Source organism: Ursus maritimus, unplaced genomic scaffold, assembly GCF_017311325.1.
Source record: "Ursus maritimus isolate PB19 unplaced genomic scaffold, ASM1731132v1 scaffold_18, whole genome shotgun sequence".
NCBI classification, from domain to species: domain Eukaryota; kingdom Metazoa; phylum Chordata; class Mammalia; order Carnivora; family Ursidae; genus Ursus; species Ursus maritimus.
Genome location: NW_024424230.1, coordinates 47,745,886 through 47,762,445, shown reverse-complemented (window position 1 = coordinate 47,762,445; position 16,560 = coordinate 47,745,886). Strand labels below are relative to the sequence as shown.

Below are 16,560 nucleotides of genomic sequence, written 5' to 3'. Positions count from 1 at the left end.
ACACAAATGAACATTACGGTCTTGCTACTCAAATTATGGTTCATAGACTAGGGGCATCTTCATCAATTGAAGGCTTTTAGAAATATAGAATTTCAGCCCCCATACCAACTGAATCAGAATTTTCATTCTAAAGTTTCCTCAGGTATGTCCTATGCCCATAAAAGTTTGATGAGTATTGCCTTACACATCAAAGAGTTCTGATAACCAGGGAAGACATCAGGCTGGAGATACAAATTAAAGCCGTGGTTTTAGAGGAGATCACCTAGGCTAAACGAGAAAGTATCCATAAGAAGACTACACCTAGGGTAATGGCTCAGTAGAGGATGAGGCAGCTGAGACCTAGAAAGTGTAACTACTGGCATAGGGTAGCACCAGGTGAGGCTGGCATCCTGAAAGCCAAGAGAGAGGCGTGTGTTTCAAAAGGGTAGTATTTCTGTTAAGTGCTGCTGAAATGTTGAGTAAGATAAAGATAGAGGTTTGTATTGAGGTTTTTGATGACCTTTAGAAAAGCAATATGAACAGAGTTTGAAGAGTGAATTAGAGGTAATAAAACAAGTGTAGACAACTCATTCAAGAAGTTTTTATGTGAAAGAAATCTAGCAGTAGCTGGAGCTGCATCACAGGAGAATTTTGCTTTGTTTTTAAGATAAATTTATATTATTTTTTAAAAAGTTCCCTGAAGAGGGAGAAATTAATGATTCAAGTTAGGAGATAACTGAAGGAGTGAAATTCTTGAAAAAAGGAGAGATGGGATCCAGACTACAATGAAGAGGAATTTGTCTACTTCTACCCCTCTAACTGGAAGAAAAGCTGAAAAGGTGGCTTCTGGTTTTTTTCAAGTAAGAAATACTAGCAGAGAGTGATCTGAGAAAGAGAGTGTAGAAGATTTCAGAGGGAGAGAAGAAAGAAGGTATGAAATAGTTTGTGAGCTTATTAGAGAACCACAGCACGATCTCTCAACAGTGTAGGGTACCCTTTTGAGGTTTGCGACCAGAATTTAAAGTAAAAATAGGGACGCCTGGGTGGCTCAATCAGTTAAGCGTCTGCCTTTAGCTTAGGTCATGATCCCAAGGTCCTGGAAGCAAGTCCTGCATCAGGCTCCCTACTCAGTAGGGAACCTGCTTCTCCCTCTACCTGCCGCTCCCCTTTCTTGTACTCTTTCTCTCTCTCTCTCTCTCTGACAAATAAATAAGTAAAATCTTTTAAAAAATAATAAAGTAAAAATAATCAGCTAAACTGATTTTCTTCATGTACATTCCTGGTGTTGGAGCAGAATTAGCATAATTCTTTAGGCTTTCTCAGGACTTCCCTTCCTTCACGGGTATACTTGGTGCTGCATAACACATGGCTCCCAACGGGCCGAAGTTCGCACTAATCGGATCTAATCTCCTCAAATCCCCCCACCCACTTACTTACTGCAATTTTCCTTCTGGACCAGCTCTAGACGCTCTCAACAGTCGCAAGACACACCTCCAGCCGCCAGGGGCCGTAGTGACGTTCCGCGGAGCCGGAAGGGAGTGCGGCCCAGCGTGGCCTCGCCGTTTCCGCTTTGCGCCCGAAGCGCTCCTCGCGCTCTTTACGTCGGAGCCTAAGGAGTAGCGTTTCCGGCCATTCATACTCCTAGTCTTTCGGACCTGGGTAGTCGGATTTTGTGTACTATCCGACGGAAGGAGTGACGGCGCCGCTAGGATGAAGCTTGTGAGGTGAGGAGGTAAACCAGCGGGGTGAGGGCTGTGACGATTTGGGCCGGGAGCGGGAGGCCGGACTGCCCCGTTGCGGGAGGCGCGAAAGCCGCGTGCGCGCGCGGCCTGCTAACGACCTCCCGCGCCCGCTGCTCCCGCCCCATCTTGGCGGCGCCGCCGTGGGCGCTGGAGCCAGGGCTTTGGACTGGATGGCGCGCGGATCCCGCGTGTCTTCAGACAAGTGGACGTAAAATCCTGGCAGTTTCTTCCCACCTAGTGTCTTAGAGGCCTTAAAGGTGCATTGCCAGGCTTACAAGCTCTTTCGGTTAGTTGAAGATGTTCATTTCATTAGAACTCGTGCTGTATTCTAGATTACTTTTCTGGGTAGTCTCGGCTCTCAGGACCGGCAAATATAACTAAGTGTAGGTTCCCTGAGACGTGGGAGACATGAAGAAAAATTGTATGCATTGCGTTAAATTAATGAGCTTTTAAAATGTACTTTGAAGCTGCAGGGGTTTATCTGGAAATAGTGAAACCCATTTCCGAAATGTTTTAATTCAGGATTGGACTTCTGATTTCATTAGGGGTTTTTTTTGTTTTGTTTATATTTTGATAACTCCTTAGATTTAAGATTACTCAACTCACATATTCCTTCAAAACAGGACTTTAATTCAGGAAAAAATCTCCCAACGTGAGGCAGAATCCGTTTACGTGATTGTGGCTGATTACGCAGATAATCGCTATTCTGTTTTATTTGTGTTTAATCTCCATCGGTTAGTTGAGCCTACTGGTTTACTGATTTGAGTAATTCATTTTTAAACTACCTGCAGATAGATACGGTTTTGGTGTTTTTCCTTGAGGCGGAGAGCCTAGAACGTAGAGGATGTTTGATTAAGTTAGCAATTATATATGTAGCTAGTCTCTTGTCTGAATCAAGGTATGTCAGTTGCGATCAATTATTGGGCACCTGTTATACTGTGCGCTGGTAATGGATTTTTTTTAAAGGAGGGGTCCCTGCCTTCTTGGAACTTTCTGTTTTGTGAAGACAGGCAAGTAGATAATTTCTGGTCTGATTGAAATTACATATAAAACCCTGAATGTGTTTTCAGAGTTTATAGGGAAGGCATTTAAGGTTAACTTTTAGTCTGTTTTTATTTGAACTGTAACTTTGGAGAAAAACGCCCCAGAATTTAAAGTATATTTTCGCAATTTCTCAATACCTGCCCGTCTGAATCTGCTTACAGTTCTGTGTCAGACTCTTTGGGATCACCTTGTCTCATTTAAAGATATTGCGTGTTGTGACACAGTTTTCCTGAAAATTTTAAAGGCTCTTCTGATCCTATTCTGTGTCTTAGACGATGGAAATAAAGTTTCTTCTTTGTGGAGAATGTATTTTGTACCAAGAAAATGGGTATTTGTCTAACTGGTTTGCATTTTCGGTTGACTTATTTTTGTACGAAGGTTGGTGGCACTATCATCCTTACTGTCACTCTAAACAGACATACAAGTTGTCTTTGACGTCTTTCTTGATAATCTGATAAATTGCCAGGTTTTCACAATTTTAGCCATTTCAGTGCTTGTGTACTAGTATCTTGTTAATGGCTTTAATTTGCATCTTCGTAATGACTAATGGTGTTGAACACTTATTCACCTGCTTATTAGCCATTCATGTATCTTTGTGAAGTGTTTGGTTTTGATTGTGTTTATTATTGAGTTGTAGGAATTCTTTATATGTCCTGCATGCTAGTCCTCTGTCAGGTATAATTTCTCCCAGTTTGACTTGCTTGTTCATTCCTTTAATAACTTCTTTTGGTGAGCAGAAGTTTATTTTGAGGAAGTTTTAATTTACCAGCTTTTCCTTTTATGGTTATTCTCTGTGTACAGTCAAATTTTTGCCTACCCTCAAACCATGAAGTTAATCTGTGTTTTTCTCTTAAAGCTTTATGATTTTAAATTTTATGTGTAGACCTGTGATCTGTCTTGAATTAATATTGGTAAGTGGTGTGAGTTAGAGGTCCAGGTTCATTTTTTCTTCATAGATTTCCAGTTAATTCCATATTCTTAAGTAATAGAAACTCGTATTACCATGGAGTTCATCATTTGTTGAAGAGGCTTTCCTTTGCCGATTGGAGTGCTTATCAGTCCCATTGGCTCCTTTGTAGAAAATTAAACTATATAAATGTGGGTTCAATTCTGGACTCTATTCTGTTTCATTGATCTGTTTGTTGTTCCTATGTCTTGATACCTGTAACTTTAACCTGTGTACTGCTCTAGCCACCTACTTGTCTTCCAGTGTGAATATGACCCTGGCACTCCACTTCATTGATGAAAACCCCTCAGTAGCTCTTTAACAGCTTGGGCTATCCATGAAAGGAACCTACCTAATTCTTCTCTACTCATTTTCTGGGACTTATAATCCATTGGTAGTATACCTATAGTTTCTCTTCGTGTTGTGCTGTTTGTTACTCCCAAATCTTTGCTCTTGTCTCTTTTTGCTGCATTATTTCCAACTTTTCAGACTTCTTTTTTTTTTTTTAAGAGTTATTTATTTATTTATTTATTTATTAGAGAGAGACAGCCAGCGAGAGAGGGAACACAAGCAGGGGGAGTGGGAGAGGAAGAAGCAGGCTCCTAGTGGAGGAGCGTGATGTGGGGCTTGATCCTGGAACGCCGGGATCATGCCCTGAGCCGAAGGCAGACACTTAACGACTGCACCACCCAGGTGCCCCCAACTTTTCAGACTTCTTACCAGAAGTTCACTAAGCTCTGACTCCCTCCTCTCCATGCTACATTATGTTCCTGGCAAAAGCCTGTGCATATATTTATTGTTTTTTAAATGTAGTTACCTTTAAATATTTGCTATGTGTCTGTCCTTTCCACTAGAGTTTGAGCTCCTAGTCATTCATTTTTAATCCTCATTGACAAGTACAGGGACTACCACACAATGATAAATATTATTTGTCAAAGAAACATCCTTGGGCTTGCTGAAATGTATTTTGATTCCTTCAGAAATCGTTTTGCTTACTTTGGTTTTCCTTTTTACTTCCGTATGGTAGATTGTTTGATTACTAAAATATTTTATTTTTACTTCAATCCTGTCTATTTCCACAAATGATTTGAACTTCTGTAAAAGTTAAATGTTGGGGCGCCTGAGTGGCTCAGTTGGTTAAGTGTTCGACTCTGGATTTTGGCTCAGATCATGATCTCGGTCCTAGGATTGAGCCCCACAGTCTGTGGGGAGTCTGCTTGTCTCCCTCTCCCTCTGCGTGTGCGCGCGCACTCTCTCTCTGAAATAAATGTTCTTTAAGAAAAGTTAAACCTTATTACTGAGGGGGACAATTAAAAGATTTTTTAATTAAGTAAACTATATGCCCAATGTGGGGCTCAGACTCATGACCCGGATATCAAGAGGTGCATGTTCTACTTATTGAGCCAGCCAAGTGCCCTAAAGTAAAAGATTTTTTAAAAACCAAAGCTTGATAATGGAAAGAAACTGTTAGATGAAAATTCTAAGCTAATATAGTTATAAGTGGTTATTAAATTTAGAGCATAAAGAATTTTTGTCAGGTGAAATAAAGCATTAACAGTTTATTGAGAGAGACTTTATTTTCTTGACAACAAATATGAAAAGAATTCAATAAATGGATCTTTATACAAGGACAGATTAACTTTTTAAAATTTGGGACTTGATATGTCCCAAACCAAGTGTCCCCCTTTTGGATGGCTAGCTGTGCCACTAAAAAAGTGGTATTTTAAGATTATCTTCCCTTTTAATGTTGAAGCATTTCAGCCAACTGTTATTCAGTCCCTTTGACACCCAGGATTAGATATAAAGGTCTTGATCCTTGAAGTAGTCCAGTGGGAAAGAAAAATAGGTGATTCTACACGTATCATTTAGTGTGATGCTATGATAGGGTGTACAAAATATGTATTATAAATCAAATTTTTACTATACATTATAAATTTCTAATTTAGTATAAATTAGAAATAAGAAGTATATTTTTGGATCATATTGCAGGATTATTGTTCATTTTCCTGAATATGATTGTGGTATTATGATTACGTAGGAGAATGTTCTCATTAGAAAATGAATGATGAAGGTGTACAGCATAATGATTTGGCTTATGTACATTGCAAAATGATTACCACAGTAAGTTTAGTTAACATACATCACCCAGTATGAATACCAAAAAAGAGAAGGGGAAAAAAATGGGTTTTTTTCTTGTGATGAGAACTTTCAGAAACTACTCTCAGCAGCTTTCAGATGTATCATACAGTAGCATTAATAACTATAGTCATCATGTTGTATGTCACGTTCCTAATACTTAATTTACCTTATAACTGGAAGTTTGTACCTTTTGACCACTTTCATATAATTTCTTGATTTCAATTGTGTGAATTATAATGATTTTAGGATCTGTATGCATGGATTGGAGGTTCAACTGTATAATGGTTTAGAGAATCAGAAATGTCCATATGACAGCTCCTGATATTATTATGCTTCATAAATATTGAGGGTATAATTCAAGGAAAGCTGATATTGTTTGAAGATTATTAATAGGAATTTATAGTATCTATAGCAGATTTTGAACATCTAGAAATTTCACCCTTTGACTTAAAAAAGATTGTAAAATGTTAAAGGTGAACACTTACTACTTTATTCCCACTGTTTTTACAGATTTCTGATGAAATTGAGTCACGAAACCGTAACCATCGAATTAAAGAATGGAACACAGGTCCATGGAACAATCACAGGTGTGGAAATTAGACAGCTTTTTAACACTTTTTTCCCCCACGTCTTCCACCTTTAAGGCCAGAATTCTTTTCTGGTTACTTAATGAACATTATTGTAGTAGACATCTCATTCTTTTTGCTTGGATTACTTCATTGACCTTCTTAAGCCTTACCTTAAGTACTTGTGCTAAGACCAAACTGAATTTCCCAGGTTATCCTGCGTGTGACCCCTGTTTTCCTGTTTTTAAAGCCTTTTGAGCTTTTTGCCTGTGTGTGTTCCTCTGCCTAGAATGTTGCATCTTCCAAACTATATTTTACTCTTTTTTAGAATTTTGTGTCCTCTGTTAGATTGTTAAGTCCTTGAAGATGGAGGATGGGATTTTCATGTTTGATTACCTTGGGTAAAAATATATATGGGAAATGGGTTATTGGAGAGTATTTTCCTTCATTCTTTTTTCTTTCGTGTCTAACTTCTTGCTTTAATGATATTGTATGTGTAGTTTAAGGCTACTGCGATTTTTCATTTATAGTAGGTGTTCCCCACAAAATTGCAAAAGAATTGCTGAGCCAAATGAATGAAAATGCTATTTTAGTATGCGGTCCCAGTCTCTGAAATATTTAAATTGTAAGTTTATAAATAATTTTTTAATGTGTAGATCCAGCATCTGAGTAAACCAAGAGAAATATACAGTGTTAAACTGATTGTATTTGAGTATACTCATGTTTGCAACAGCAACTGCTTTGAAAAGAAACCAGTACAGTGTATGGTTTCAATACCATATGGTTAGTGACCATGTAACACTGAGGAAGTGTAATTGCTATTTGAGATGGATGTTGGGATAGTTGAGAGAATTCATGTTTTCTGGCCTGACTTCCTAGGAGCAGAAATTAACTAGATCTTTAGTTATCCTGTTTGTTCAGATATATTGGTGAAGGCTCCAGTAATTGGATGTTTCTAAGATAATGCCATATATTCATTCTAGAAAATTGTGCTTTTATTTTGCAAAATCTCACACTAAAAACAATGGGAAAAATAGTCTGAGGCAGACCATTCAAAACCAGTGCAACTTGGTAATTAAAGTATTAACAAAAACAGTAGAATTCCTTTAAAAAAGTAGTTTAAAAAGACATGTTAAATTCCTAGTAACAAGGAAAATACTATAGTATATATAGGACTTTGTATTTAAAACAAGGCTTATAGCATGGTGGAATAGGATATGAGGAAGTTATGGAGATAATGAGAGAACCATGCAATAAACATTGCTAACCCTGAGATGAGAATACCTGGGTACAGTGGGAATGAGTCAGGTACCACTCAGGGTTCCTCCGTGGCTTGCTGCATTCACATCTGTAAGCATACCTAACCATGCAAAAATTATTAATGTGCAGGGTTAGTCTCTGAAGGAGGGATTTCTGGTTTATACTGACATTCACCCATTAAGCAATTGTACTAAATTATCATAGAAACTTGCACTGTTACAGAACAGACAGTATTCTTTTGTGAATACTGTGGCTTGGTAGATTAACTGGTTGCCTTCTTTATCATGCTAATAATTGCCCTCTATTTTTTTTCCTTCTAGGTGTAGATGTCAGCATGAATACCCATCTGAAAGCTGTGAAGATGACTTTGAAGAATAGAGAACCCGTGCAGCTGGAAACACTGAGTATTCGAGGAAATAACATTCGATATTTTATCTTACCAGACAGCTTACCTCTGGATACACTACTTGTGGATGTTGAACCAAAGGTGAAATCTAAGAAAAGGGAAGCTGGTAAGTTTGAAGAATTATAATCGTTTTTGTGAATGTATATTTCTACTTTGATCTCCTACTCAAAATATAAACATTGTGAGGCGCCTGGGTGGCTTCATTGGTTGAGCATCCAACTCTTGGTTTCGGCTCCGGTCGCGCTCTCAGGGTTATGAGATTGAGCCCTGCGTCAGCCTTTGTGTTTGGCCTAGATTCTACTTGAGGTTCTTTCTGCCTCCCTTTTTCTCCCCCCGCCCTCATGTGCCTGCATACGCATGCTTTGTCTCTCTCTCTAATGACTAAGTAAATAAAATCTTTTTTTTAAAAAAGAGTATAAACGTTTTTGAACATTTTTTTGTTTGATTCCCTGTACTTGCCGTGAGTGCATATAGTATTTATTAATAATTCTTGGTGTTGCTGTTGTAGACATGCCATTCTTTTTGTCCCTTTGCATGGCCTAGTTCCCCACCCTCTGCACTTTGAAAGATTTGGAGATTTGACTATTCCTGTTACTCTTATATTTCTTAATGACTTGGCATTGGGTCTTTCCTTGCTCTCCCTATGTTTTCCTCCATTTTGTTGTTTTCGCTATTTTTTGGACCCCTTCAATTATGGATATTCTTGCCTTTTAAAGCTAAGAAATATACTTGGATAGTTTCAATAAATTTCTTCTCTTTTACTTGTTCTGTTCTTTCTTCCTGGAAGTCTTAATAATTGGGTCTTCTGAGTAATTGTCTAAGTCTTTTTTCTTTTTTTCTTTTTTTTCCTGTTTTTCTGTTTTCTGAGGAACTTCTTTCACTTTATCTTCCAGTCTAGCATATAGTTAATCTTCAGGCCTCCTGTTCTGTGATATTTTTTCACAGAATCTTGTTCTCTATCTGAAAAATACTGGATAGGATATTAATTCATAAGATATTAGTGCTTTTTCTTTATTTAAGTTTTATTTTGTACTTGGCATTGTTTGTTTTTTGGGGGGTTTCTCTTTATTTGCTCCCTCTGTTTTTTTAAGTTTTTATTTGAATTCCAGTTAACATACACTGTTATATTAGTTTCAGGTGTACAGTATAGTGATTCAACAATTCCATATGTGGCCTGGTGGTCATCATAAGTGCACTCCTTAATCCCCATCACGTATTTTACCCATCCCTCCTCCCGCTCCTCTCTAGTAACCATCGGTTGGTTCTCTTATATAGTTAAGAGTTTGTTTCTTGATGGAGTGATCTCTCTCCCCCCCCCCCCATATTTGCTCTCTTTATGTGATCTTTATGTTGTAGGCTTGATTTGAGTATCTTGTACTTTGGCCATCTAGTATTTAACAAGAACCCTAGGAAGAGAAGTTCTGGGAGGGGAGGCTGGACTCCTGAGCTGGTGAGTCTCACTATAGGATAGTACAGAAGTGAGTTGGCCTCTTCACTGAGGAGACCAAATATTTCAGGATCTCGAGTCATTTCTGGAGCTTTTCAAGCCCCTCCCCCACCAAATAAAAAGATGCCTGTCATCTACTGTAGGAGATACATGCCTGGCAGCCAGCATTATAGGAGCAGAGCAGGAGAAAGGGGCTGGTTGTTTTGTAGACGGTCACTTGATACAGTGATTTTGAGACTTTTTTGCTTTCCACCCACACTAAGAAATATTCTTGGCATCATGGCCCATTCATGCATAAAACTGAAACAAAAATCTCAGGAAGAATTACTTAGTCTTAATACATGCAAATGCCTATGTGTTTCTTATGCTCTTTTAGTTAAGAAAAAAAATTTTAGGGGCGCCTGGGTGGCTCAGTTGGTAAAGTGTCTGCCTTTGGCTCAGGTCATGATCCTGGAGTCCGGGATTGAGCCCTGCATCAGGCTCCCCACTCAGCAGGGAGTCTGTTTCTCGGTCTGCCCTTCACCCTGCTGGTGCGCTCTCTCTCTCTCTCTCTCAAATAAATAAGTAAAATATTAAAAAAAAAAAAATTTAGGTTGCAACGTGTAGCTTGAAAAATGCTAAATTAATTCCTCTTTCCCTTCGCCTCAGTTCTGTGCCTCTTGCTGCTCTCCACTTTGCATTTATTTTCAAATCTGAAGCCTTCCTGCTTCAGTGTCTTCAGGTTTATTTTACCTTTTCTCTCCTCCCTACCTGTCAGGGAAATAATCATTAGCTTTGCAAGGTGGGGAAGAGAGGACTGACGAGTCTTCTGCTGCACATGTTTGTCAACCATTTTGTTTGTTTTCTGCCGCCTACTTCATCTCACCCTTGGCTTCTAGGGTCGTAGGTCCTCTAAGGGTTATTCTTTCTTTATTAAACATTTACAGTTGTTAGTCTACTTTCTGACTAAAAAAATTATTGAAATTTTTCAATTATTGTGTTCCCTCTCCTGTTTCTTTTTCTTTATGGTTATTTACCATTTTTACTCCTTTTCTGTCATGAGTAATATTTCAGAAGGAATTGAAGATAAATGTGGTTAAGCCGCCTTGTTTTAACGAAAGTCCTAGACTTCCTCTGTTTCTCTGATTGACAAGTTTGGCGACAGTGGGTAGAGGTTTAGAAGGTGACTGACTTGAACTTCATGTCAGGATTTTTTTTAATATTCATAGCTCTCTGAAGACTGAAAATAAGTTCTTTGAAAAATGAGTTTTCTGTCAGTATAATATTCAAGTAGAGTTACAAGACCAGCTGACACAGGGATGTTGCTATAATGATTAAAATACTTTGTTATGATTGGGTCAAATGTCTTCAGATTCTAAAAAGTCACAAGGTTGCTTGATGTAATGTAGTGTAAACTTTCTTAGCTTTGAATCAACTTGCTTGGATTCTATTTAGTAACAAAAAAATCTAGTACATGGTGTTCATGTTCTGTTCCATTGATACGATCTCTTCCATCTTGTGTAAGGTTCAGATCATTTGGATTTTATTTTGTGTTGAATTTGAGACATGATAAGATATTTTAAAACTTGATGAATTTCTCAATAAATCAAATGGAACAAATATTATCTTTGTAAGCCAGCAGTTTTTGGTTCTGCATGATAATGTGTTGGAAGGGATGCCTGTGAGGTCCCATTTGAGAGAAGCCGGGTTAAAGTTTTCTTTACTGTAGATGCTGTTTGTGGTGGCCCAGGTAACAATCAGTGCAGAAGAGAATTAACCTTGCTTTATTTTTCTCTTTTCTTAGTTGCAGGAAGAGGCCGAGGCCGAGGAAGAGGAAGAGGACGTGGCCGGGGTAGAGGAAGAGGGGGTCCTAGGCGATAATGTCTCTCAGGATTCCTGTTTCAAAGTGATACATGATTGGGGATATTTTTTGTACAGGTTTTGTTCGTTTATGTCAGTTTTTAATAAACAGAAATGTAGGACAGAGTTGTCTGTTGACTGTCAAATTAAATTTTAATAGTTCATATATATTCACAGTATTTCATAGTAAGAGCTAAGTATTGGTACTCGGCAAACCCAGAATAATTTCATTCTTAGATCAGGCTTTTAATGTTTGAACTAAAACTTTTTTATGAATATGTAGAATATATACCTATTTACTTCACATGCGCTGAATATGCGTTTTATTGTTTTACTTTGATTCTGTGGAACCAACCTCTGAGTGAAATAAGTTCTTTTTAGTACGTCAGAAACTAACGTCCTGTGGATTGGGGTCTAAAATTGATTCCCTTTTTCCTGAGTTTTTATGGAAACTTGGGTATTTGGTAAGAGGTGATAGTCCTCTTCCAATTCAGGAGTCGTAGACTTTGTTGTACTTGTTAATGGATTTTTTTTAAGGTTCTCAATATAATGTAATTTTACATTCTCTGGAGTTGAAACTGCAGATAACGTTCACTAGATTATCAGTTATGAGCAGTGTCAAAACCTGTTAATGTGAAATGTACCTGTCAGTGGCTCCTTTATCAAGTACTTTTACAAGAAGTCCTTTAAGAACGAAAAGGAAAAGACCTACTTTTTTTTTATTATAATAATATTTTTTTTATTACATTATGTTAGTCACCATACAGTACATCCCTGGTTTTTGATGTAAAGTTCCATGATTCATTAGTTGCGTATAACACCCAGTGCACCATGCAATACATGCCCTCCCTATCACCCATCACCAGCCTATCCCATTCCCCCACCCCGAAAAGACCTACTTTGACAGCAAAATTAGATTCTTTCCCAGTTGTTAGTAAGTCTTTTTTTTTTAATTGTTGTAATTGGTTAAGCTTAGAGAATACCTCTCAGCATATGCAGTTCTTTGCAGAGCTTATACCGTTTATTTTTATGTTAAGGAAAAAAACCTGAGGAGTGGGGGGAACTAAATCTGTATTTACATTTAATCATGTACATGAGGTTTTTTGTTTTTTGAATGTGAAGGAAATTTTCTGCAAAGATTATCTTAAAGGGTTTAGGCTCCATAAGAGGGTTACATAAATTGGGAGATAGCAAGTGCATTTGTGTGTGCTATGTCTCATTATTTTCCATCCTCAGATCTGTTAGTGCTCCTATTACTTGACCCCACATAGAAGGAAAGGGAACCCAGTGATGCCACGTGGTGGAGAGCAGACTTGCAGAACAGACTTTGCACATGTGAATAAACATGAGTTGACTTCCGCCCTCATGGAGGTTATAGGCTAAAAGAGAAGCAGAGTTAAATAAACATCAGTAGGTAATTGCAAATTGTGAATGCCCTAGTGATACTTGACAGTATCTCGTCCGTTTATATTGGCAGTTCATTTTGATTTTAAGTCAAATACCAAAGTAATGAAAGATTTTTAACTTTAATTGTGAAAATTTTAACATCTAGATATTTACAGTGTGAGTCTAAAAACATAATTTAAATGTAAGACTAAAGCACAATCCGTACTAGATTGTGTTTATTCCTGGGGCGCCTGGGTGGCTCCGTCAGTTAAGCATCCAACTCTTGATTTTGGCTCAGGTCGTGATCTCCGGGTCCTGGGATTGAGCCTCAGGTCAGGCTCCTGGCTCAGCAGGGAGTCTGTTTATTCCTCTGCCTCTCCCCACTGCTCACACTCTCTATCACTCTCTCAAATGAATAAATAAAATCTTTAAAAAAAAAAAAAAAAGGTTCTCCCTCCTTTTCTGCCCCTCGTTCTTCCCCAGCTCCCACCCTCCCCGGTGTGTGCACTTGCATTCACACTGCCTCTCTCGGGGAAAATTGTGTTTATTCCACTAGAGGTCATTATTTCATTTTTATATGAAAATAAATTGTATGAAAAAGCTGTTTGAACTGATTGCCATTAACGATGAAGCACTGCAGTGTGAATAGAATACAGACCAGTCTGTGATACGTTTCCCTGACTTCTTTTCCGAAAAAAGTGTACAGGAACTTAGTGTTACTGCATTTTGCACATACATGATATCTTTTAAAGCTTATAATTTTATATGTGAAATTTAATTTTCTTAATGAAATGTATTGTGAGTTTAGGTAGAAAACTGTAAGGGAAATAATAGAAAACCACATTTCGTAGTATGTTTTAATCTGTAGTAATCCTGTTGGGTTATGCAAGATGGCTTAGTATTTTGAAAGGTATTAATATAGGCAGTAGTCAAAATTTACATGATCCGCTATAACAGATGTCAGAATAATACTTAGTTAACATACAGCATTTGTTCTTGAAAACCTAAACCAAAAGATACTTCCTTAACATGATGAAGAAACTCAATAGGAGACATTTTCCAAAGATACGTCAACTAAAACAGCAATAGAAAAGAATGTCTAATACTGGTCTTCATTATTTAATGTTCTCATGGATCCACAAATAAGGAATCCTTTTGAAAAGGAAGAGAAATTTTGCAATATTTAACTATTTTCTGTGTAGGAACATGGTGTAGTGTTCCATTTATCTGAAGTTTTTCAGTAAAGTTTTAAAGTTTTGCTTATGTGTTTCATTTATTTTGGATAAGGTTAATATATAATACCAGCGATTGATTTTACAAAAATAACAGCAGTCTCTAGATGTCAAGTGCAGTTGATTCTTGTTACAGTAGGTCTGTTGTACAAAGTCACTGAGAACCCTGAGTTAATGGATACTGAACAATTGCTCATCGGGAAAATAAAGGGGTAGGTTTCTGTGGGCCTCTGGTCACATTTTCATCAATGGATCAATACATAATCTTGTTTTATGTGTGTATTTAAAGACACTATTTAATATATATTGGGTTTTTTTACATTGAATTCACAACCAACAGCGCTATAACTCATGTCCGAGCAAAACTCTTCTAACACATTTCCTCCAAAAGGTACGTCACATTCTTCCCCCCCCACCCCCCGCCCTGTAAGCTATCTCTATGCCCAAGTTTGAATTCATGACCCCAAGGTCTAGAGTTGCATGCTCTACCAACCAAGGCAGTCAGGTGCCCCACATCACAGCCACCTTGTGCTTGGGAACATGAGACAGCACTATACTTAGAGGCCATTTTAAACAACAAAAGCACAAAATATAAGAAATTGTGGGACTAGACCACAAAAAGGAAGTTTGTTTACAGTGAGAGTTGAAACAAGGCAGAGTGTCACTTTGTTCAAAGTCACCTGGGAATATGAGTGTATAAGGTGACATAATGTTTTGCTGCTCTATGCATGTTCATGCATGACTACGAAAGGACCGTAAGGATTAATTTTGGAGTTAACAAATTCTAGCAAGTAAGTGACTTCCCAAATACAGAATCCATGAATAAAGAGAATTGACCATATTTAACCTTCTGTTAAGATTATACCAAAGTATTTTATGTACTGTTAAAGTATACTTCAAGATTTCTGGAACTGAAATGCTGCTTAAATGGTATAAATTAAGGTTTGGTAGCAAATCAAGTTTGTTAGTGTGTAGAATAACAAGTGCATCTAAAATTCGGTGTTTTAGAGTCAATGAACTACAGAAAATAGTGTGATTTATAAGACTTAAGTAGAACCTATGAGTTACGACATCCACTTTGTCTTTAAAGGTTTTCCATGTTTTCTAGAAGTTCTTGCTCTAAGCACTTGTGGAACAGTGGCAAAAATCAGCTCTGGCTTTTTAAAAAATTCCCGAGTCTCAAAACCAAGACGTGCCACGTATCAGTGTGAAGATGTGAATTCCCCCATTAGTAAGTTTAATGCAATTATCCTGGTGAATTTTTTTTTTAAGGATTTTATTTTTAAGTAATCCCTACACCCAATGTAAGGCTTGAACTCACAACCCTGAGATCAAAAGTCACATGCTACTGACTGAGCCAGCCAGATTGACCCTATCCCAGTGAATGAATGAATGAATGAATGAATGTATTTATAGCACTCATGTGCACAAGCAAGGAGAGGGACAGAAGGAGAGAGAATCTTAAGCAGGCTCCACACCCAGTGCAGAACCTGAAGGGGGCCTCGGATTCCATGATCTTGAGATCACCACCGAAGCTGAAATCAAAAGAGTTGGACTCTTAACCAACTGACAGCCACCCAGGAGCCCCCCTGCTGAATTTTTAAATAACTTCTCTGTTGATAGTATGTTAAATGCTAATTCTGTGCCAGGTTTTTCCGATTATTTTTAGATGTAATGCAATTGCCACAAAGGAATATTTTAGTGGACAGTGCTACTCTTATTTGTGAAATACTGAAGTGCTTAATCAGATTCTATGCTAAGCCCTTCACATGTTATTTCTTTTAACCCTCGGAATAACCGTGTATAGCAGATGGTGTTTGCTGTTTTCAGAAGGTTAGGTCCCACAGTTTTTAAGCACAATTTGAAAGTCCCATGGTTTTTAAGCAGCTGGAATTTAAACGCAAGTCTGTCCAAGAACCCTTTGTTCTTGACTGGTGTATTGATTCTGATGTTCATTCTGAAGAATGAAGAGGCCGTAGGAGATACATCATTTTTCTAGGGAAAAGAAAAGAGTGGAAGAACTTAGCCTTATGAGATACAAAACACTGTAAAACATTGAGAGGAACTTATCTTGATACTCATGCAATTTTCAGCCAGATTTCATCTTTGATCAAGTCATTTTGTAATAGTGCCCATTGCTAGGAAAGAAGAGTGTGTAGAGTAGGCTAACGGGAAGGAAAGTGAAAACTTTCAAGTGGTTTGTCAAGCTATCTCAAAAGCCTTAAGATTTTTTTCTGACTTTGATCCAGGATTCCATTTGAGTCCCAAGGAAAAAAAGTTGACAAATGTTTAATCATAACGATTTTCATCACGTTAATTTCTTAATTGAAAAGGAAGCACTGTATGTCCATAATTAGAGGAATGGTTAAGTAAATTACTGAAGAATAGACCAGGAGTTCCCAAACTTTATCTGTAAAGGGCCAGATAGTAATATTTTAGGCCTTAAGGGCCATACAGTCTCTGTCTCAACTATACGACTCCACTCAAAGCATCTATAGGCAATAGGTGAATGAATGGGCATGGTTCCAGCAAAACTTCATTTACAAAAAATGGGCAGAGGGCTAGATTTGGCTT

The 16,560-nt window shown here is 37.8% G+C and overlaps 1 protein-coding gene across 1 annotated transcript; it reads left to right on the top strand.

Annotated features, from left to right (window-relative positions):
- Positions 1-1,546: 1,546 nt before the first annotated feature.
- Positions 1,547-11,492, top strand: SNRPD1 (small nuclear ribonucleoprotein D1 polypeptide). The gene is made up of 4 exons (XM_008690623.2): positions 1,547-1,703; positions 6,361-6,437; positions 7,997-8,188; positions 11,313-11,492. The coding sequence occupies exons 1-4, from the start codon at positions 1,690-1,692 to the stop codon at positions 11,387-11,389; spliced, it is 360 nt and encodes a 119-aa protein (XP_008688845.1). The 5' UTR covers positions 1,547-1,689; the 3' UTR covers positions 11,390-11,492.
- Positions 11,493-16,560: the final 5,068 nt, after the last annotated feature.

What these genes read in the sequence shown, in the direction of transcription:
- SNRPD1 (XM_008690623.2), top strand. An exon ending in GGTCCATGGAACAATCACAG is followed by an intron (nt 6,438 to 7,996) that starts GTGTGGAAATTA and finishes TTTTCCTTCTAG; the next exon opens with GTGTAGATGTCAGCATGAAT. An exon ending in ATCTAAGAAAAGGGAAGCTG is followed by an intron (nt 8,189 to 11,312) that starts GTAAGTTTGAAG and finishes CTCTTTTCTTAG; the next exon opens with TTGCAGGAAGAGGCCGAGGC.